Here is a 24,167-nt window from a genome sequence, read left to right as displayed (position 1 = left end):
TGTACATATTTTATTTCATTCAGATTTTAGAATACTCTGTAAGACTTATTATAAAAATAATATCAGTAGGTTCTAGTGAGCGATTTAAACTTTTGGCAAACATGATCACATTAGGAATAACACAAATTGAAATTATTACCTAAAAGGTGTTAGATACCTTTTGATGCACCAACATAAAAATCACTTTTCCTTCCGTATAATCATGGCTTCCTGATAATCATTACCTGCATACAAGTTGTTCACTGTCAGTAATGATTTGTTTTGAGCTTTGCTTCCCGAGGGCATTCATATCTACATGTACTGACTTGTTAGATTACGTTGTGCTAATTGATGGGTCACATGACAAGATATGCATAGCTGATCATGCTTATTAAAATGCAGGCCATTCTCAATTGTCCATAACAAATGATGTCCCTGGCACTTTTAACACACTCAACTGACAGATGAACTCATGAGGTTCAATCTTTAGCCTCCTTCCAAAGATCTGTGAGTAAGTAGCTAATCTAAGGCTTAATGGAGTAGCAAACATCGATGTGGAAATTCTCATTTTAATGGGGGAAAAATGTGGTTATTTACAGTTTGGCATTATGTAGATAAAACACTCATGAATTTGACTTTTGAGATACTTTCAATGCAGGTGTTTGGCATTGTGCAAACATGTTTAAGTTTTGTCTTATTTGGTTTGTCTGCGAGGTAAAGACAGATGGGAAAAGTCAAGGGCCAAGAATTCCCACTGGGAAATCAGCCTAAGTGTCATAAAGCTGTGCATCTTCCCCTAAAATTAATCCTAGCAGATGGGACAGGCAGATTTGCTAAACTAAATTCTTTCATTGATATTTTAAAAGCTGGATTAAAAACTATTTTAAGCTAAACAGAGAATAGGACAAATTCTCTTCCACACGTCAGTGATGAGGCAATTTAGTAAAAATTCAAGGAAACACGGAATAAAAAAACTGGAAGGGACTCCGAGATCATTTAGTTCTTCCTCTCCCAAATTGTGTTCTACAGAAATCTAGATCCCTGAGAAAGAGTGGTGGTCAAAGGGACTAATCAAACAGGTTAAGGAATTGTGTGGTTATATAAAACTAAACAAGTTTATTTACATAGAGCTACATACTTTATGACTCCTGAAAAATCAGATCTCGCATGTCATGGTTCCCAGACTTATCTCACATGGACTTCTTCTCCACTGACCATCTATTGTTTTACACAACTCACAGCTGCCGGAAGGAAGTTCCAGAGACCCTCATCGAGTCTAATCCCTTTATGGTGCAAAAGAGGAAAGCCTTCACAGCAACTTTGCAGGGGGCTACTTGAGTACTATTAGTAGTCTCAGGTGCCTCAGAGCTGCAACATGAGGTCAGGCTTTGAGGTCAGGGGAAGGGAAAGTGCTGGGGAACAGCTCACAACACATACTTCACTGCTTCCCTGGATAGAGGAACAACGGAATCAGGTGCTTTCCATCTCCAAAGTGTCCATTCTAGCCTTTGGGCAGTCAACCAATTACTACACATTTATTTTCATAAAATGTTTCATTTCATGGTCTCTCCCACGTGTCTCCAGAGTCTACCAATGGACAATTTTTCAGCGCTCAAAGATGGAGACAATCTTAATATCAAGCCCATACATTCAGTTCAGCAGTTTTGTTCTCACAGGCTTTCAGAGGAGGTGTAAAGAGCCATTCAATCTTTTCATAAATTAAAGAGCTTAACCCATACTAGGGACCAATTCAGTTTGGGTTGAAATTCCTTGATCACAAAGAGAAGGCTGTACATTAGGTCTGTTGTATTTGTGCCTCTATTTGTATAGGTAATACGATTTTGTGCATATTGTTATGCATGTGTATGTTTTTAAACAGCCTGAACAAACAATTTACGGAAGGATTCTCCTGCAAAATTCTCATTTGACACAGACTATACACTGACCTGTTCTGTTAGTTATCTTATTTCCACGTTTAGTTGTAAATAACTCTCAGGCCAGGATTACTTATACATCTTCTTAGGGCCTGCAGAGCCAAGAACTGAAACCATGTCTAACTGCAGGAACTACTACATAAATACGTAATGACAGACTGCTCAAAATAGGGCACCTTCTAAAACGATATACCATAGACTGTGAAAAGATGATCTTCTTTCCAATGGATTGGACTATGATCAGGAATCCCTCCCTGCCTCCTTTCCTTCCCACATCCCTCTAGCGCTTGGTCACAAACATGAAAAAGGGAGGAGCTCCATCAAACGGCTTTCACACCTGTTTCTTTGGCCTTTAACAGACGTCAAAACCCCAGGAGAGTTTAGAAGGCAGAAAACAACTGCTCCAAGTGGCTGAGGGGCCCTGCACCCAGAAAACGTTGGCTTGGGCTGCAGAATGTAGGCCGTCTTCAGGTTTACCGCTATCGAGTTACCTTGCTCAAATGTGACAGTGGCATCGACTGACATTTCAGGAACCAAAAAGCAACATCTATATGCAACATTGATATGTCCTTGGGGCAAGGTAGGCTGGGAAAGTGGTGCTCCCTCTGGGCAGCAGTCCTTCCTTCCCTAGACTATCCTTGTGAGACGCCAACAAGGAAGCTGTGAATCGGGTCCAAAATGCTCAATTGTGGCTCATTTACTGATAGCCTCCAGTGATAACCTGTTTGATTAAGAAAGAAAGGGCTGGTAAAGGGCAGCCTTGGAGGGGCCCCCGGGTGGCTCAGTCGGTGGAGTGTCCGACTTCGGCTCAGGTCATGATCTCACTGTTTGTGAGTTCGAACCCCACATTGGGCTCTGTGCTGGCAGCCTGGAGCCTGCTTCCGATTCTGTGTCTCCCTCTCTCCGCTCATGCTCTGTGTCTCAAAGATGAATAAATGTTAAAAAAAATTTTTTAAAAAGGGCAGGCTTGGAGAACTTGCCAAACCAAGGCAGTGTTCGAGTGGTTCACAGTGTATCTGAACCCCCTCAGGAAATTAATCCCGCAGGGCAATTTTTAGAGGCAACCTCAGGTGGAGTGTTTAAAATGAGGTGTGGTACTGCCACAGGAAGGAGACATCCGGTGAAACCCCGGCTGCCCTGGGCTCGGAGTGGTTGTTTTTAATTAGATAATTTTATGTTTAAATCACATTTGTAGCCTCTTGTTGCGTTTCGTGTCAGCAGACCGCTCGGCGGTCGACCCGTAGGCAGGTCTTTACCATCGGCTGGAACACTGTGTAAAATAACATTATTTTTGTCTTGTGTTTATGTTAATTTCTACAGTCCCTGTGGTCCCTTTTTGAGTGTGCTTCCCCAGAGGCGCTTCTTACTTTCTCACATTTCTCTAGGACCAAGGCAATCTGACTTCACAGGCAATAGAAATTACCCTTAGACCACAGAGAGAAAACAAAAGGCGTAAGCCCTGGAGTATGATGTTTGAGGATACTTGATGGTTGCCTGGGTAACGTTTAATTAGCTCCGGGTTGTGGCTGGGGCTGGGGGTGCTGGTACCTGGGTAACCTTTGTCATTATGACTGAATCTGCGGCTGAACAAACCGCAATGCTTGTTATGATCTCCATTCTTACCCCTTGTCTTCCGGAGGAATTGGGAGTAAAACTCCTTTTTCCCTCTCCTCTTTCTCTCTTTCTCTCTGCATGTGTCTCTGTCTCCCTCACACACGCAGTTTGTAAACCAAGAACACACCCTTTGTTAGTGTTTTTTAAAGCTGGGAATGACTTATTTTCCCAAGTAAATCACAAACAGTGGGATACCTCATTCTCCCAAACATCCCTTCACAATTTCATGCTTCTTGATTAGCACTCAAAAATACGACTTGATTTATTTAAGAAATCTATTAGTTTATACTTGATTCCTCATCTCCCACCATTATTTCCAGCATACGTCCGTGTCGGCTGAACAAAATGCCCCAGAGAGAAAACGCAAAATCAGGCAATCAAAAGTAAAGGGACTGGAGTTGCTTGGTGGTTTGAGGACATTTTGCTGCTTTAAAAACAACAACAACTACAAAAACAACAACAACAACAAATCAACAACAATAATAAAACTCTGCTAGCAAAAACCATGGGCTTTCTTTGCTCACTGGAAATGAAGACAAAAGCACTGACGTTCAGCGTTAGATGCTGTCCTTGGTTGGCAATGTTAACAGCTGCTCTGAAATCCACTTAGTTGGATTTAATGGCGGTTATTGACATTCCCCAAAATGGCTACTGGGCCCAGGCAGCCAATTTTCTGCCACCTTCCTGCCTATGCATATCTGAGTTGAGTGGTTTCACAGTGCCCATTAGAAACCGCTTCAAAACCATTATAGTCGGCAGAGTAAAACATCCCTTTTACTCTAAAAAAAAATGTGAGATGAATAGGTATTTCCAGGGTGGTCTGAATGAGCCATCATTAAGAACCCTGAGGAATAAAGGCACATGAACACGGCAATCAAACACCATTTTACTCCTCTCTGTTGGCCACACTTCCACCAGAAAAAAAGCACACTAGCGTGTGAGGATATGCGGACATAAAGCATCCCCAAATTGCAAAGTTGAGCCAAATACACACCTTGCAGGAGTTACCTTGCGTTGCATACACTACAAAACTCCAGTTCTTCACAGAAAGTTTGACTCTTTCACTGTTTCAAATAAATGCAGGTAGGGGTGACCAGGCAATTTGATGCTCCACGCTCTGGGCGCTCTGGGCTACGTGTGAATGGGAGCAGTGGAGCGGGAGCTGGCAGCAGGAGGAGCTGCCAATTCCCCACCAACCACAACGGGGTGGGAAGGCCGAGGGCAGGGGGCAAGTGGGAGAAAGCCCAGTGGTTTGCATTAAAATGGGAGTTCCCTTCCCAGGCACCACACATTGACCTCAATGGATGTTAAACAGAGGTCTGGTTGCTTCAACAAAATAAGACTCTCTGCGGTTTTCTTCTCATACCACAGTTCCTCCCATAACCTTGGATGATGGTACCATGAGAAAAGACAAGCCCTGCAGGCATGTGGGCAAGTGCCTGTACCTATGTGTGTGCAATGTGAAAGAGAGAGAAAAGGAAGATGAAGAAATTGCTTTCCCTCTGAAAACACAGGATTTCCTGAGGGTTAAGTCAGCCTCTTGAATACAACTAAATACGTATATCTGTGTGCTTTATTGTTTAAAGGTTGGAAGCTGGGCTGAAAACCCATTCATTACTCATTGTCATAGAGCAGTTGACGCATTCTAGGCACATACAATTAAGCTATAATTCTGTACAACGACAGACTAAACATACAAGTCTAGACTGAGTAAGAAGGCAACTAAAAATATTCTCAGACCTGTTCTAAGAGCATTTTAGCATTTTCTTATCATTCTCCTGGCAAATATTGTTAAAACCCTGCCTCATTAATGTCAAAGGGAGTAGAGGATTCGCATGACTTAAATTCAAAAGGCTTGATTTTAATTCTCCATCAGAAACCAATCTAGAGGGCAGATATTTTTAGCAGTCACAAGCAGCACAAATCTAAGGATGCTCAGCCACGGTTTGTCTTCCAGAGAGAAGGTTCTTAAGCAGAACCACCCAAACACATCTGCATGAAGATCTTTGGGATCTTGGGATCGAGGAATTATAAAACTACTGACAAAACGTAAATATGCCAAGGTCTCGCTACGTATCCAATTGACTAAGAATATAAACCACCAGAAATCTCAGCTTCTTGAAACTGGCAAAGGCTATGGTCACTTGTTGATTGGAGAGGGTAGGAGAGAGAACCAAGTAGTAGAATGGAGGGGAAGGAGTTACCAACAGATGGGTTATCACAGCGAGAAAGCACACTAGTGTCCCCACCCACATCAGCCTCTTGGCATTAACACCAAGACCCTTTAACAAATGGTCCCCAGTGCTGCCCAAAGGTTCTGTGATGCCAGCACCTTCACGGATTGCCTCCCTTTTGCTCTCGTGCTCGAAGGACCTTCCTAAACTCAGTCCTACAATGTTACTGCCCCTGACCCATAACCAGCAGTTATGTGTCTTCTGATAAGCCTAAGGCAAGTGTTTCTCTGAGAAACATCTTTGATAAAAATTTTAATATTATTACAAAAGGGAGCCGCTATCTCGGGCCAGTTTTTCCCACAGATAATAATAATCAGCAAATACACAACGCAAATAGACTTTCAACAAAAGAGACAATTTTAACACTAGTTTACATTTTACCATGTGACAAGCACTGTTTCAAGATCTTCACACGCATTAACTCATTTGATCCTCGTGAAGATTCTAGGAGGTAGAAGTGACTGTCCCTGTTTTACAGACATTTAAACTAAGGCTTAGAATGATTAAATAACTTGCCCAAGATCCTACAGCAAATAAATGTCAGAGCTAGGATCAAAACTCGGGTAGGTTAGGGGCTCCTGGGTGGCTCAGTCAGTTAAGCATCAAACCCTTAGTTTCGGCTCAAATCATGACCTCACAGTTCTTGTGAGTTTAAGCCCTGCATCAGGCTCTGCACTGACAGTATAGAGCCTGCTTGGGATTCTCTCTCTCCCCCTCTCCACCCCTCCCCTGCTCACGCATCATGCATTCTCTCTCTCTCTCTCTCTCAAAATGAATAAATAAACTTAAAAAAAAAAAATTCAGGTAGGTTAGCTCCAGGATCTCTACTCTTAATCATTATGCTATGTTGCTGGTATGAATTTTGGTTATCAAGTTTTTAAAATTATTTTAACAGGCAGATCAGAGTGGCAAATGATGGGGGGAAAATTGAAATTAATTTTCAGTCTGGTGTCCCTTGCCCTGGGATGAAGTACTTTTTTTTTTTAAGTTTTTTAGTTTTATTTTTATTTATTTTGAGAGAAAGATAGAGCCAAGTGGAGGAGGGGCAGAAAGAAAGGAAGACAGAAACCCAAGCAGGCTATGCACTGTCACTGTCGTAGCCTTGAACTCGACAACTGCGAAATCGTGACCTGAGCCAAAATGAAAGAGTTGGATGCTTAACTGAGTGAGTCCCCCAGGCACCCTTCATTTGCCATTTTAAAATGATGTCTTTCTAACACAGATAATTATGAGGCACTTCTTGTAACCCCTAGGAGATATCCTCCTCTGTTATTACAAGAGATCGAAAGTAACATTAGGCAGGGAAGCAAATAAGAATAGAGAGTGAAGTAAATTCTATACAGCACGGTCGACCTAGCTACTCTTGTGGGGACTTACAAAAATGATTCTCACTCAACATGATCAAGGTACAAAACACATGCCATAATACATAAATAAAACTTTTTTGATAGTATTTGAACTGATAAATATAAGGAAACAAGACATTTCCTCTATTTTGAAAAGACTCAGTTATTGGACTTGACTTGAGCAAAAGACTGGAGAGCATTCATGATGGACCACCTAACCTTTTCTCTCAAGATAACTAGTCTTGCTTGACCCTAGCTTAGATGTGGCCAAGAATGGTCTTACAACAGGGTGAGGCAGCAGACCTGCCCAGGGCACACAGCAGAGGTTTACTGAATGTTCTTTTAGGCAAGTCAATGCTACAACACGTTCCAGAGGGTAAAAGATGATCCAGATGACCGATCATTCTGAGAATTATAGTGTGTCAGAGTGGGGGAGAGCTTAGGGATCCCAGTACACAGCTTCAGGGATCCCAGGGAGCCACCAGCTCACCATTCGTACTGCATGACCCCCACCTTGTACAGAGAAAGCACTCACATTTCAGACTCCTGTTCAAAGGGTATTTGTTCAAGATGACTAAATCTTTCAGACTGGTCTTGAATGAGACCTGCAGTCTTAGAGTTAGCCAAACTGAATCTCAAAATCATATTTAAAAACAAATACAAGGGTTAAACTAGTCCCAGAGAATAAACGAGGCTGTGCCACCTGCATGATCTGTTAGCTGCATTGGAGGCTATCACCAGTCTTTCATGAGTCATCTCCAATCCTTAAAAACAACAACAGAGGCATAACATGACTGTAAAATAGGTAAGAGCAACCCTAGCTCCCAATCTATTTGTGTCAGGGAAGACAACGAACGTTCCACTGTAACTCTGCTAGCCTAAAAAAATACCAGACCAGGAGTGCCTGGGTGGCTCAGCTGGTTAAGCGCCCGACTTTGGCTCAGGTCGTGATCTCAAGGTCCGTGGGTTCGAGCCCCGCATTGGGCTCTGTGCTCACAGCTCAGAGCCTGGAGCCTGCTTCGGATTCTGTGTCTCCTTCTCTCTCTCTGCCCCTCCCCCACTCGTGCTCTGTCTCTCTCTGTCTCTCTGTCTCTCTCTCTCTCTCTCTCAAAAATAAATTAAAAAAATAAATAAAATAAAAAACCGTTTGGAATTGGTACAGCGCACTGGAGGTTATGCTAGTCCGCATGTGACTGCTGGATGCCTCCTCTCCCACAAGTAAAATAGTGACTCTGTTGGTTTTGTTCATCACTTTGTTCACCCACCCTGACCCCAGAGTGCCTGGCACCTTGCAGGTGCTATTTAGGTACTTTGTAACTGACTGAATGGCTTTATTCTTTTAATGAACCCACGCTTCATCGTGTGCCTTGACTCTAGGTTAACTTAGAATCTTGAAACTAAAGGAAGAGGTGCAGCTGGCTCCATTTTAGGAGGCCTGAGGTACATATATTAGCTTCTCCAGAATTTCAGGGAGTAGGGAAGAGACCACCAGACTGGGACCCACTTAAAAACAGACTTCAAATTTCCCCTCAAAGCTTTCTAGTTTGTTCAGGAAAAGCTAAGGGCTTCACTGGGTCTAAGCCAAGCATCATCCTGTGATGTCTACTCACCCCAATTTGGCATCTGTGTCCTCTAACATAACGTCTCTTCTCTCTAAAACACACTTACCTGAAAATGAATCTGACATGTGCTTTCACCATCTATTATAGTCTTGGTTAAACACCTTCAAGCCACTCTGAATGCTCTCCACACAAGGGCAATACTCCAGTGGCTCTGTTCTAGATGTTCAGTCCTCAGTGGGGAGGCCCAGCCCTGCACCTTGCACTCTTAGGCTTAAAAGGGAAGGTCATAATACCCACCCTTTCTGGAGTCAGCAAGAATGGGAGGATTGCTACGGGTCCAGAGGCCCATCTCTAAACAGAGTGTCTAGGGGCGCCTGGGTGGTGCAGTGGGTTAAGCGTCCGACTTCAGCCAGGTCACGATCTCGCGGTCCGTGAGTTCGAGCCCCGCGTCGGGCTCTGGGCTGATGGCTCAGAGCCTGGAGCCTGCTTCCGATTCTGTGTCTCCCTCTCTCTCTGCCCCTCCCCCATTCATGCTCTGTCTCTCTCTGTCCCAAAAATAAATAAAAAAAAAAACGTTGAAAAAAAAAAAAAATTTAAACAGAGTGTCTAGCATAGCACTGATACAACGAGGTGGGTAACCAATCCCTACTTCAAGCATAGCAGGAAAAGGAGGGAGAACAGGGTATACTGGGCTAAAGTGGTGATTTGGAGAACCTGACCTTCCTAGTCCACAAAACTAATCTTAGATCTTTGGTCCGAAAATGGTAAATTCCTCAGCGGTTCTTGTAGCCTTTCATTTTGCAAAACACAGCTGTCATTCCACAAAGTCAATCCAAGGATGAATGAACACAATGGCAATCACATGATTTGTTTACAAAAAAAAAAAAAAAAAAAAAGTGGCTTTACAAACAATCATATAAGAAAGCCAGAAACTCTACAGAGAAAAAACAAAAAGTTACCTTTTACATTTTGAAACATACTTGTTGAAAAGGGTACTTCTCTTATTTTTATTTTTACGAAGTGTTTTTAAAAGTTACGGAGATGTGCAAGACATAAAAACACAACACAATAATGTAAGAAGGAACCATATACTATACCTTTACTTCAGCAAACCATGTGCTGTCTGATAGTCTCTGGATCTCTCTGTTTTGATCTCAAAGCAAAGTTACTTAAAAGCTGATTTTTTCACATGGCTGTGCAGCAAGTTAGCTTTTAATGAACCCGTTCCTGCTATGTTTTTCTTAGCACATTGACTCAATTCCATGCTGGAAAGCAACAATTCATTTGGACAACAGAAATGTATGGGATTTTATTCTAATCTCACACTCAAAGCGAAGAACTGGGATTGTCTCGTGGGCATGTTGCTGCAGCCAAGTGTGATTCATGGAGTGATGACATTTTACAAGTGGTTTCAACTCTTGCCATGTCCAAGGCTAATGGCATATGATGTAATCAATGGGGGGAAAAAAAGACTGAGCCCCATTCCCTATTTTATATCAATGCCAATAAAATTAGCAATCATCCAACAGAATCATGCAGATAGAAAAGAGTTTTCCCCACTTTACATAAAACTTGAGTGATATCCAAGAAATAAAATGCAATACAGTTGTCTATGATAGATCAATGGCAGAGCTTTTGAGAAACACAGGTTTGGAGGTTCAGGGTCTTTAAGGTCCAGCACCTCTGCTCATAATCCTCAAAGGTGACCAAGAGAGACACCTACGGGTCACTCTCACAAGAGGAAGATAAGGTGGGCGCGTCTCACTATATCCCCAGGCTTAGAGGCATAGGTCAGAGTACATCCCTAGTGAGGCAGCTGGCTCTTGGTAGCCTTTCCACATATAACAGATTTTTGTGTCCTTACCTTTACTCTGTAGAATTCTTTGCCATCTCTGAAAGAAAGGCTATTTTAACAGCAGTTTGGAATTTCAGACTCTTTTACCCGCACCAAGAAAAGTGAGTGATAATGGAATGATGAAATGATGAGGTATATTTCATTTTGAAATGGAGATGTTTCCATTTTCTAGGGAGGGAAAGAGGTTGTGGCATGGGCAGGGAGGGGCATCCAATTTACAGTCATAGATTTATTTGAATAAAGTTAATATTTAAATAGTTTGCAATCCCCTGAAGTCAGAGTGCAATGGAATAGAAAAAGAATGTACCCCAGAACTTTAAAACTTTTCACTAAGAATCCGCAAAGTTGATAAGCCACACAGTGATAACTCAGAATTGATTTTCTTAAAATGTGCTTCTGGCTAACCTCGTTGATAACAACAAATACAAAGAAATCTTTAGCAATAAGAACGTTTTTTTGATGCCCCAGGCAAAGCTTTCCAGTCATCAGCCGATTCCTGCCCCCCCCCCCCCACCCCTCCCACCCCCCCACCCCAGGTCCTTTCAAAGTCTAGGCTGACTAATACTGAACCAAAGCCTCACCTGGGACTTCAGGAGAGAATCTTGCAGAGTGTCGAGACACAAAAAGTTTCAGTTCTTGGTCCAGGTTGCATTCAATCAGGTTTGTGTCCCATGATCGGATTCCTAGGGAGGAAAAGGAAGAGAATTGACAGAGTTCCAGTTAGTCACTTCAGAGCGGTTTGGAAAACATCACTGTGACATTTCTCAGGCTGTAAGGGAGGATGTGGAAACCTCTTTTCTCAAGAGCTTGCTGGCTAGCAGTGGATGCCCACAAAATGGGAGGGCCGGGGAGGTCTCTGTACCAGGCCACAAGAGAGGGGTGACTAGCAGTGTGGGTTGAACTTCTGCCCCTCATAAAACGTAAATGCAGCTTTTCTGGGAGGGTAAAGAAAACAGTTATTAGGAAAATGACAGGCTTTACTCTAGGGAGGGAATGAATAGAAAGGACAGGGAGATGGGAAGTTCTGTTGCAGTTAAGAGGCCGGGAGATAACCTCTACCTCTCCCATGGTCCCCTTGTAGGTGGCAAGAAAATGTAGAACGAGGGTGGGAAAGCGAGCATTCAAGTCCAGGCCTTTGGTTTTCAAATGGTACTTTCTGCAGTGTGCATGTGCATTCTGTGTGCACGTATGGTTTCTTTTCTTTACCCACCTCATTTTGACCTGGGTTTCCCAACTCCTACAGATCAATCCAAAACTTGCGTGACCTTTCATAAGAAGACTGGATCTCAGTCTTAAGGACTTCACCTATCTGTCCCCTCCGCCATTTATTCTACCGGACAAGCTTAGCGGGGTAGTTCTTTCTTTCACAATTGTTAGTTGTACTGAATTTTCCTACCCCGAGGCAAAAACAAAGGGTGGGGGGGACAACATTTTATACTTTAGAAAAATTCTACAGAGTCGGGGGCCACGAACTGTCTATTCCATTCACTAGGCTGATAGCTGGGGTACAAGGAACTCAGACGGACTATCTCCTTCATCCCCTCTCCTCCTGTCCTTCCGAAGGGGATGACCAGAGGGGGGACGCAGAGGACACGGAAGAAGGGAGAACTGGGGAGCAAGCCAGGGAAAACTGGGAAGCCACAGAACTCTGGAATGTGTTTGTTTGTTTTTCTGTATTTTTATACTTTCCCAAATAGGTAGCTCATGGTGGAGCCATTATGGAACATCCATGATTGTACCCTTCCTGGAGCATTTTCAATTGCCAGGAACAAACCTCTGGGACAAGAGTCATTTACTGCATATCTACTAAGAGCAGGGAATTGACCCTCTAGGTAAAATACAGCAGAAGAACTATCTCTAAATAAACACGTCATTTAACCATTTTTTGCTGGTCATGAGTCATTCAAACAGACTTGGGGCAGTACGAATGGTAGTGCATTGTTTGAACACCTGTAAATCCTTAATGCTTCTCTGTATTCAGCCCCATTTATATCTTGTTCAGTCTTCTTATCTTGCAAAGAAACAAAATATATGTGTGTATATACATGCGTATACACGTGTACATATACATATGTATATGTCTTGTATATGTATAAATATATCACACAAAGATTCTGGAAACTCACTTAACTACATATTTAGACTATCTTCAGATTATACGCCGAACACCTTTCGACTCTGAGGAATATTTTCACAGATGGATGTCCACTAAATAGAGGCAGACATTTATCATACAATAAATGGGATGAATTCAGGTGTGGAAGAGTTAACATTCCTAAAGAGAGGCTAAATTATAAGGGAGAATTTTATGGGTCTCCCTGGAAACATCAACAGCCTCAGCTTGCATTTGTGCTAATGGAGTATTTAAATTTTAACAAGAAAGGCATGTTGAGATTTTGCAGATCTTTTTAGTGCAGAAATGATAAATGGGTTCTTTTTGTTTCACAGAAAGCTTGACAGGTTGAGAGGCCTGAATTCATTAGAATATTTTACTTCAATGTATACACTACATACTCGGCTAGTATGAAAAACCGTCGAGCTCCTGTCTGAGCTGCTTAATTAGTAATTGTTAAGTGGGTTCTCTTTGCTCCAGGTCTGAGCTCCACTTTGTATCCTGGCTTGTCAAGCTGGGTCACTAAGTTAATAAGGAGACATATGTATTTAAATTAAATTCATACGATTTTTCGGCCTTTGTTCTACATTATGTCCAAATTGCTACATCACTTGAATGACTTCATCTAGGTAGACGTGCTCTTACATCGTTGTTTGCCATTTTCCCTTCGGCTTCAATAAACTCGTCATGACACAAGCAATTAAATGTTTGCTTTGTACTTCATAAACTCCTAGCTGTATGATTTGTAATTTAGCAAGGGAAAAAGTACAAAACACACAAACCAGTTAGAAATTAATTTTTAAATTACACTAGGAAACAGTTGATAAAAATAATAGTTCTCATTTTTATAATGCCAATGAAAGAAAACATTTAGGGTTCTCTTTTCAAGGGAGCAATTTCCAGACAGCCAAATTATGCCTTAACGATGCATAAGTCACTACTGCCACTTATAAAATAAAGACTACAATGGATTTGAAGGTTATTTTAATTGGAAAGGAAAATTTGGGAACAAGGCCACTTTCTATCCCAATTTTAGAAATAACGTATTTTGTAATTACTTCGTACCTTCCACTGAATAATACTAGTAAAGAGAAACAGTATTTCTCAAAGAAGGTTCATATTGCATTCAGTAGGTTTAAATATCTTCCCTCTGTGCGTAAGAGGAAGCCAACAGTGGGCCCTCTAAAGTTCATAGGACAGAAAGACATCTTTGGCTCTTGCCACATTCTTCTGTCTCCAAATTCCTGGCTGGGGGCTAGTAGGGTGCTGATCAAGAGGTTCAGGAGAGGCTTTCAGAAGCAGGTCATCCTGGCCTCTCATGGATACTACAGAGGCCAAGATAAATTCCTAGCCTTTTTAAGAATTATCCCCCCAAATGCTCCAGGTCAAACTTCCTGAGCCTTTGCATCTCCAGTACTCTATGAAGACTGTGCCCCATGCTGGCTTACCTAGGTTGGGCCAGAACAGAACAACTACCAAATGGAGGTCAACCTCCATTTATTAAACTTCTGGGCCCAGAGGACATCTGTCACCCCTGAGAAGTTGGCCTATGGTGAGGCATCCTAAGAACTCTCCCATCTAATCTGGGGCTGTTGCCCAGTCATGGAACAGGGCACCATCGCTGTCCGCAGGCCAGTCCTCCAGCCAAGGTGACTGAGGGTAACAAAGGATCTTCCCATCTCAGTTCTCTGAATCCAGGGGAATGCAGTGCACAAAAGGGAGGCTAAAGTGCGCATAAAATTTACAGATGGAAAAGGGAGAAATCAAAAGGTTTTGTGTGTCGTGCTGGGGGTGGGCATATGTTCATTACCGGACAAGACAGGATGAACAATAAGGAACCACTTTCCCTTACTTTATACAGGTTCTATCTTGCCAAGTGAGTAATCATGCAAGCATTTTACAACATCACTTAATAAAGCCAACAATTTTCTTTTTTTTTTTTTAATTTTTTTTCAACGTTTTTTATTTATTGTTGAGACAGAGAGAGACAGAGCATGAACGGGGGAGGGGCAGAGAGAGAGGGAGACACAGAATCGGAAACAGGCTCCAGGCTCCGAGCCATCAGCCCAGAGCCTGACGCGGGGCTCGAACTCACGGACCGCGAGATCGTGACCTGGCTGAAGTCGGACGCTTAACCGACTGTGCCACCCAGGCGCCCCTTGCCAACAATTTTCAAAAAGCACCTCTCACGTAAAGACTAAAATCTGTACTCCTAAAAGAGGCAATAAGTTGGAAAAATCCAACAAAATGACCATTCATTACATGTTGAAATGGCACAGGAGTTCTGACAGTTATTTGGGCCTTTGAAAGTTTATTTTTTTCTATGAACTTTTTAGTTGATCGCTCTGATCCAGAAGCTTGTATTTTTTTTTTTTTTGCTAGTACCTAAATGATTAACTTAACTATAAGATTCTATTTGTAAAACTATGCTAAAAAGTGATCAGAGGGCAGATTTGAATCATAAACTAAAGAAACAGAATTTTTTTTAAAAAAGAGCTAAAATCAAGGTTTATCTCTCAAAGAAGTTTTCCTATTTTTCCCCTTTTGACCAAACTTTCAATTGGCTTTTTTCTTTTTTTTTTTCAGCCAACAACTTGATGTTCATAATATATATGTTATGTGTAATGCAGACAATACCTCTCATAGAGATCATTTCAAAGCATTGGGGATAAATCATTTTTAGGTCTTCTGATAGCATCCCACATTGGAAACAAATAAAAGAAGTGATTTATGACTATTACTGGTTTAAAAGTTAGAACTTACTTTAAAAAGTAAACCTTTAGAGAAGATTAAGCATGAATCATCAACCTAATAACCTTAAGTTTGAGGACTGGCTTGGATTTCTGCATAGATCACAGAGCCCTTACTAGATAATACTAATGAAGCAGTACAAGCAGAAATCCATCTGCCTTTTGACTTTGAAAAGTATAAAGATGAACATAATAAATTTAACACTCTCCAACATTTCTTCTAACCTCCACCATGTGTTGGTTTTGCCCTGTTAAAATAAAATGAAAACTAAACCCCAAATGTTTCCTGGGTTCTCAGCCACCTTGAACTGAAAACAATCAATAAAGTAACATCACAAAGTTACAATGTTATCAGCTAAACTCACGTCTAAAAACTCAGGAGAGTCGATGTGACACACGTCTACCTTTTTATAAAAATTCTTTGCTGATTCCCAGTGTTACCTACAGGAAAGTTACACTCTTTCACAGTAATTGAAAGCACCAAACTGACACTTAGTATTCCTTAGATGTCTTGATTCCCTTAAAGCAATAAAATGAAGCAGTGACAACTCCTTTCACAGGCTCTAGAATTCAGTTCGCAAGGCGTGGATGCATCATACTCTATGTTCTAATATACACTAGAGAAGTGAGGCTCTGCGAAAAATGGCGATGGCTATTAAGTCTAAGTTGGGGGCTAATGAGGAAGAGGGTGAAAGAGGTGCCCAGGAATGGCATCTGGTGGTAGCAACCGTGGTCAGGCATGAAGCGCTGCATAACTAACAAAATAAAGCTAGACCCATCCAAGTGTTTCAGACTTGAGAAGAAATAATCAAACCTTACATGGTACGTTTTGAATACAGTTGAGAAAATGAGGGACCATCTCTCATCCTTGGTTTCGAAAAGCATTTCCTAAGCAGTCACATCGGGATGTCTCAGGCCTGTCAATTTATTGCATTATCACCATCTTCCTACGGATCTATTTTCTAGGCTCCCCAAAGAACCCTCAGTCATCAGATGGCAAAATTCCAAGTCACCAGGGTCTCCCAACCCACAGAACATCAGTTAAGACGAAAGGGGAAATAGGACGCAAGCGTAACAAATGACGAACCGCATGCCCAGCCGGCACACAATCCAAGCGGAGCCCCCTGCAGCATCTCCATCGCGCTTCTCACAACCTGGCCCTGGCCCGCGGGCACCAGCGACAATAGCAGTGGTATCAGAGTGACCTCTGGAGGAGGCCCAGCTGGGATCCGCAGGCGGAGGCAGCAGCGTGTCAGGCACAGGGAAACAGAGCCAGCCTGCCCTGTTGCTAAGTCATCCCAGCCTGTCTGAAAAGCTAGGGGAGCAGTGTCACTTAGTACCACGAGGCCCTGTAGCTCGAGCTGCATCCGGGATCCCAGGACCCAGGAGAGCAATCTCCAGAGGAAAAGCAGCATCTGCTCCCACATGTGAGGAAATGGCTCTGCTCCCCCCAGCTTGATTGATTGTTAATGGGATCAATACAGCCATTTTGGAGTTTTGTGCAAAAACCTGACCAAATTAGGGAATTAAAAATCAGGAAGGCATGGTGATTGAGAAGGGAACATGAGGAGGCTTCTGGGATGCCAGTAATGTCCATTTCTCCATCTAGATAACATGGGTGTGTTCATTTTGTGAAAATTCACTAGGCTCCTCATCTACGATCGGTGACTTTTCCTCTCTATTTTTATTTCATTTTTTTTAAATTTTAATGTCAAAAAGACAAATCTGAACTTTATGACTGCATGCTAGTTGTATGAAAAGGAGTAAAGACAGAGAGCACTTCATAGCAGTACTTGGAGACATCAATTTTCTCCTCAAACAGAAGAGGACTGAATAAACCCCCTGAGGAATGGGGTACTGAAAGGGTGACCAGCAGAATAACAAAGCAGGAAGATAACAGCGGTGGAAGGTGATTGCTAAAACACCTCGCTGCACGGGGCGCTGCCCACGAGTGGATGACCGTACAAAGACAAGCTGGGAAAACCCGTGTTTGATCTTCCTCTGATGTTATCCTGCCCTGCACTAACATCATGACAGGACCAGAACAACAGTAATGGTGCCGTGCTGGCACTTCTGTCACTTATGAATGATGTGACCTTGAGCGGGTCCTCTTATCCGTCCTGCCTCTCTGGGTCCCCATCTCTAAAATGGGGGTGACGGTGCCTCTCCTGGCACCACATCGGGAGGTTATGGAAATCTTACAGATAGCAAAGCCCCTCCTAATGTATTATTATTCCGCGGCAATGGTGTGGACAGTAATTGTTTTTAATCCAAAGTCATTGATTCGTAGAGCAGCCACACCCAAAGTCGGTACGTAGGAAATTTCCAAGGAGAAAATGTGCAACCAAACTAAGATCAGATTAAAGGCCTAACGTTTGAAAATGAAGGGTTTTTGAGATGCTCAAAGAAGGCATTTCACTATTGAAATCTCTTCTTGAAATTTTTTTTTTCGAATAAAATAGCTGGAAGGAAAAAATCAGTGCTTTAAAGTTAAACAAAAGACCCAGGTCTGCAACTCCAGTCCCCACCCTGCAGCCTTTTGTTCTGGGGACAAGGGGCCGTTTCCAAATGCAGAGGCAGAAAACAAGCGTTAATTTTTTCATCGAAAGTAAGGTCTTCCTTTCGTCTTTTATGGGGTGGGGGTGCGCCGGGAGCGGGGATCGAGGGCTGCGTGAACGCCCTTTGTCCGCCTCGGGCTGCCGTAGAGGCCGCAGTGCGGACTGCACCACGCCCACCAGCCGGTGTCTCCAGGCAGAAACGCTTCAGCACCACCCCAAGAGAATAGAGCGCGGGCTGGGGCTGCGCAGGGACCTGGCGACCTCTGTCAGCGGCGAGGGGAGGTCCGGGACACTGGGGGGGAGGCAGAGACCAGAGCGCCCTGCTCGGGGAGGGGAGGGGGGGGGCTTCGAGCGCAACAAAGCCGGGCTGACGGAGAGGTGGGGGTGCGCAGCACCAAGCCCGAGGCCCCGGCAGAGCGCACACCAGGCGGACCGCGCCCGACGGGGGCGCCGCAGTGCGGGGGGCAGGTGCGGCGAGCGGATGGGGGCACTGCGGCAGCCCGGGTGGGGCTGGGGGGCGGGTCGGTCAGCGCGCCCGAGGCTGCGCCCGGCGGGCCCTCACGGCCCCGCCCAGGGTTCTAGGCGAACCGCTATTCGGCCTCTGCAGAGCGCGCTCCTAGTGCGCGCACCGGGCGAGGCGCTGGCCCTACCCGCTAACCACCCCCCCCCCCACCCCGCCTTCCCCCTGAGCCATCACTACCAAGGCTGAGACTTTTGAAAGAAGCCCCACCCCGCAACTTGGGGTCCCATTGTCCTTTCTGAAAGCTGCAACCAGGATCCCAGGGGCAGTAGCGAGGCGGGCGCCGTCTGGGAATCAAGCGCAGGAGGCAGGAGGTTCTCCATCTCTGCGTCCCGGGTGAAGCGGGGGGGGGGGGGGGGGGGACGGGCGTGGCCCCAGGACTAGCCTAGTCATTGCAAAGAAAGAACAAATCGGGAGGTTTTAAGCCAGAAAAGGCATTTCTCGGGGGCTGAGGTGGCTGTGGTGAAGATGATTCCCATGCGGGCCCTGGCACATGGTGCTTCAGCCTCGGGTCTGCCGGCAAGGGGAAGAGGGGACACCCAGCATTTTGCGGGGGACAGAGGAGGACTGAACGGGGTGTTTGCATCAACTCCCCACCCCCGTTTGCTCCCTACGGTTTGGGCTTTATTGTGGCCGCCGCTCCTCTGTCACCTGCATTTCATTTAGCTGGAGAGGCGGTGGCCAGCCAGTATCTGCAGACCCAGCCTGATGACATATCCCTGAAGGTTAGAAGAGACTCTCCCACTGGGTCTCAAATCTAATAATCCGCATTATTCTCCGAAATGAGCCCAGGAAAGAGTCTGGACCGAGTGCAGGAGGTAGCGGGGAGAGATGTGGGTGCGGGGTGCGCCTAAAGAGGAGGGCAGCCGTCGCGCCCTGGGTGGGGTCGCGTTTGCCAGTCTCCTCGAACGCGTCCCCTGGGGACGCAGGGCCTCTTACCGAGTTCGATGTTGCCGATGGCGCGCCGTAGGTGCTCTTCGGTCACGATTTCGCCGACGACCACCAGCAGGTAGAACTTGCTGTCGAGGAAGCGATGCGACAGGCTGGGCGAGGTGGATGCCGCCGGGTTGGCAATGCTGCCGGACGGCTCCGGCTCGGTGGCTTCCACCACCACGGTCGCCATCCTGCCGGCCCGCTATGCCTCGGCGAAGTGTCCCGCTCCCGCCGCTCCTCTCCTCTGCGGCAGGAGAAAGGATTATCTCCGAAGGTGCTGTCTCCGCTCCGCCCCCTGCGTACCCCTCCTCCTGGCGCTGCGCGCCGCCTCCCCCTCCGCCCTCTCCTAGAGAGCGCGGCGGAGAGGAGCGGGGAGTGTGAGAGGGCGGGGAGGCGGCGCCGCTTTTATATGGAGACTAGGCTCGGAGCCGGGAGGAGGAGGAAGAGGAGGAGGAAAGGACCACCCGGCGCATCCTCACGCGGTGGCTGCCTCCGCTCTTCCAGCCGTTGGCCCAAGGCTGATGTCATCTGCAGCAAATCAACTCGCCCGCGGCCCGGAAGCTGGAGGGAAGAGGTGTGCGGACAATGGTCGGGGCAGGGCCGCGAGTCAAGGGCCTGGGGGACCCGAAGGGCCCCTGCTGCGGCCGTGAAGGGGGAAAACACTCCCCCTCTTACACCCCCCACACACCCATTGCCGGCTGCAGGCACCCACCCACCCCGCTTGGATTTCCATTTTCATCGTGGGGAGATTTACCTTGTGCGAGGTGCACAAGTCAGGCCTCTGACTAGTGTCCCCGCCTGTGATGAAACCAGATTTTCAGGTGCTGTGATAGTACAGCGGGTGTAGTGCTGAGGGTACCCCGCCCAAGAAGATGGAACCTGTCTTTTCTTTGACCTTGTGGACTTGAGAAGACCTAGTTACCAGTATTTACCACCTTGACTTAATACATCAAAAATGCAAACCGATGCCTAATATTGTTCAGGCTTTGGACACTAGTCTGCCAAGTCCCAATGGTAAAAAAAAAAAAAAAAAAAAAAATACTGGCTTCGTGGTACCCCGGGAAATGAGAGGACTACAGATGCATTTTTTTCTAGATACAGATTTCTTTTCTTTATATGCTGAACAGATAGCATCAGGCATAACAAAGAATAAAGAGAAGATACTGTCTCTACCCCAGCAGGATTACAGTGACTATTATGTACTTTTCAGTTCCCTAGGGAACACACAGGCAAAATTATTTCATGTGACAAGGATATCTTTAAGTATATATATATATATTGCATTGGGAATTTTTATTGCCTTTGTGTTTAGAACACATTAAAATGCTTAAAGGCAGCCCATCCACAATCATTTCCCACAGATCTACTGAATATAGCTTCTGTCCCAAGAAAGGGGTCATGGTGGTGAAGAAGGGACAAAATCTACCTACCATAAAAGACTGAGGGATTAGAGGCTTAAGAAAGAGGAGTGGGTGGAAATTAGTCAGTATAGTTTTTAATACTAGAAAGCGTATTCGTAAAAAAAAAAAAAACAAACACTTGGATAGACTAAGATTTCCAAATTAGCCCATTGTCTTATCTATTAACCACCATGACTTATTGGCGATATACTCTTTGCTTTTAGCTCTTTCCTGAAACTCTGGCATGGGAGACATGGTAGGCAGCCAAACGTCATGATTCCTTTCTACATGCCAGTCTGATCAATGGGGAATAAGATACCATCTGGCCCATAGCAGTTGAGGTCTGTGACAAGCTCACTGGTGAGCCACATTCACCAGTGAACAGTGACAAAGAGTTCCCAAGTGAGGTAGTAACATTACTTCTTGGTCGAGAGGAGGCATTCAATTTCTGTTAGAGAGGTAAGGCCGGCACCAAAGCCCATAATTGGGTGATGAGTTCTGGTAAGGAGCATTGTTTCCCAGAAGTCAGCTATCGGAGTCCGCTGGCATCTAGTGACTGTCCTCCCTTTCTCTGAACCACCATTTACTTTTATTTGTGTAATATCGGTAGGTCTATTCCTTTTACTTAGATTTATTTTTTAGTGAAATTCTTTACTGCTAAATAAATGGAAACACTAATAACACTTATAAGTAGAAGGTATCCCTAAGCATAAACATAATGAAAATAATGTAATGTAATTTCTGCTCTACACTGTTATTTGCTGAAGACTCTGACCCGGAGGTGTACTCTCTCTAGGTTAACGACAGAGATTAGCAAGTGTTAGAGTGGTGTTAAGACACATTACCACCTAACTGAGTTGTTCTCCAAGTCATAACAGAAGGTTGGATGGAAATAACAGAAGACCTTTCTTACTGTGTGAGTCAGTGCAATTAAATGCCATGACCACGAACCACCGAAGTCATTGCCCAGACTTTGAAAAATAGAAATATAATGCCAGAAAACAGACTAGAGATGCTGACTGCTACTGTACAGCTTTGTAACTTTGGGCAAGTGACTTATTCTTGATCTTCAGCCTCTTCATGAATATACTGGGAGAATAATATCTTTATAAATGTGTGAGTAACTGTAAGAAAGGTGTAAATGATACAACGTGTAAGTACCTAATACAGTGATTGGACTAATAAGCATTCAAAGCATGGTTGATGAATACACCTGTTTTGTCCCAGTTTGCTGGACAATGGAGTAAAAGCATTCTCACAAAATGTGTAGGTGAAGGGCACCTGGGTGGCCCAGTCAGTTAAGCGTCTGATTTCGGCTCATGTCATGATCTCACAGTTCGTGAGTTCAAGCCCCACATTGCGCTCTGTGCTGACATAGCAGAGCCTGCTTTGAATTCTCTGTCTCCCTCTCTCTCTCTGCCTCTCTCTCTCTCTCTCTCTCCATCTCTCTCTCTCTCAAAATTAAATAAACATTTTTTAAATGTGCAGGTGACATCAAGTTGGGCATAAATACCAACGCCTCTGAAATGGGAATAGAATGTTAAGTATCAGTACAAACTAGAAAAGTAGTCCCCATGCTTCCCCATCTCTTATATATATATATATACATATGTGTGTATATATGTATATATATATACACACATATGTATATATATACATATATATCTGTATACATACACATAAGTATATATATAAAACTATATATATAGTGCCATAATCATATAAAAAGGAATTAATTGATGTGACTTTAAAACTGCATCGCTTTGCGACTATATGTGTGTGTATATATATATATGTATGTATATATGTAACTATATATATGTATATAATATATAAGTACATATATAACTATATATATTATATATATATATTATATATATAGTTCTGAGGAGGTAAATGGGGAAAACTAACATAGAAGAGTGCCTGTTACCTGCTGACACCTGTCATCACCTGGATGTCCCAAAGATACCTCAGACTTAACATGCTCCAAACCAAAATCATCTTTGCCTCTCAAGCCTAATCCTCTCACTTTTCCTATTTCAGTGAATAGTATCTCCATGTCTCCTATGATGCAAGCCAGAAACCTCACAGGTGTCTGAGACTCCTCCCTGAACCCTAGTCCCATGTACAAGTTAGCATGAAGTCTGGTCAGTGTTACCTCCTCAGTATATCTTCAATCCATCCGCTTCTCTCTATTATCAGCACGCCTGTCCAACCTACTCTCATTGTGAGAGGTAGTAGTGTTCAGGTTAGAAATTGGTTTCTGAAGTCATTCATACACAATAGTCTCAGAATAACAATAAAAATGTTAAAAGCAGTTTAGGGTGTTGTGGGTTTTTTTTTTTTTTTTTTTGCAATTTTCTTTGTTATTAGCTAAATCGCAAAGCCATGCAGTTTTAAAGTCACGTCAATTAATTCCTTTTTATGTAATTATGGCACTAACTTAGCACATAATTGGGTTTGTTTGTTTTGGTTTTGCTTTTTATGAATTGATTTTTATACTTAATTTTGCTTTATAAATATTTAAAATATTTGGTCCCAAAATCAAATCTACAAAACAATTTGTATTCAGAGAACTTCAGCCTCTCTTCCTCCTGCCCTTCCCCCCTCCTTCTCCCCCTATAACTTTTTCCCCAGGTTTAGATTTCCATTTTTAAAAATGCTATTATAGGGGCGCCTGGGTGGCTCAGTTGGTTGAGTGTCCAACTTCAAGTCGTGATCTCACAGTTTGTGAGTTTGAGCCCTCAACTGGGGTCTGTGACAACTTGGAGGGATTCTGTGTCTCCCTCTCTCTCTGCCCCTCCACCGCTGGCTCTCTGTCTCTGTCTCTCAAAAATAAATAAACATTTAAAAAGATTAAAAATGCTAATATATATATATATATATATATATGCATATATGTATATATATCCTTCCTACCTCTTTTAGATAAACAGCATATATACACACAACTTTTCCGTTTTGCTTTTTTCACTTAACAATATATCCTGGAGATATGTTCATGACAGCAGAGATGAATATGTCTCATCCCTTTTATAGCTGCATGGTAACCCATTGTCTTTATTTACTATAATTTATTTAACCAGTCCACTATTAATTGGCATCATTGAGCCATTTCCAGTTTAATTTGTATTATAAACACTAGTTGTAACTGTTGTTTTGTCCTGTGCGGTAGCAATGGTCACCTGACTTGCATCAGTGTATCTAATGGGACCTTCATCCAACCATCTTCACACCATGGAGGGTGAGCTCTTCTGATCCAATCATGTTACTCACCCCTACCTGAAACTCTCAAGTGGCTCCGTATCGTTTTTGGAATAAAGATCAAACTCCCTAGCATGGCCTACAAGGTCTCGCAAAGTCTGGCCC

General features: G+C 43.8%; 1 protein-coding gene across 1 annotated transcript in view; it reads right to left on the bottom strand.

Annotated features, from left to right (window-relative positions):
- The window catches only part of MAP1B (microtubule associated protein 1B), a 100,651-nt gene extending 80,975 nt beyond the window's left edge, over positions 1–19,676 (bottom strand). The window contains exons 1-2 of the mRNA XM_049649606.1: positions 19,405–19,676; positions 11,106–11,207 (exon numbers count right to left, since the gene is read on the bottom strand). Coding sequence (XP_049505563.1) covers positions 11,106–11,207; positions 19,405–19,588 — 286 coding nt within the window. The 5' untranslated portion in view covers positions 19,589–19,676. The remainder of the gene's footprint in view (positions 1–11,105; positions 11,208–19,404) is intronic.
- Between the last annotated feature and the right edge of the window lie 4,491 nt (positions 19,677–24,167).

Source organism: Panthera uncia, assembly GCF_023721935.1.
Source record: "Panthera uncia isolate 11264 chromosome A1 unlocalized genomic scaffold, Puncia_PCG_1.0 HiC_scaffold_17, whole genome shotgun sequence".
Taxonomy (NCBI): Eukaryota; Metazoa; Chordata; class Mammalia; order Carnivora; family Felidae; genus Panthera; species Panthera uncia.
This window is presented reverse-complemented; position numbering and strand designations above follow the sequence as displayed.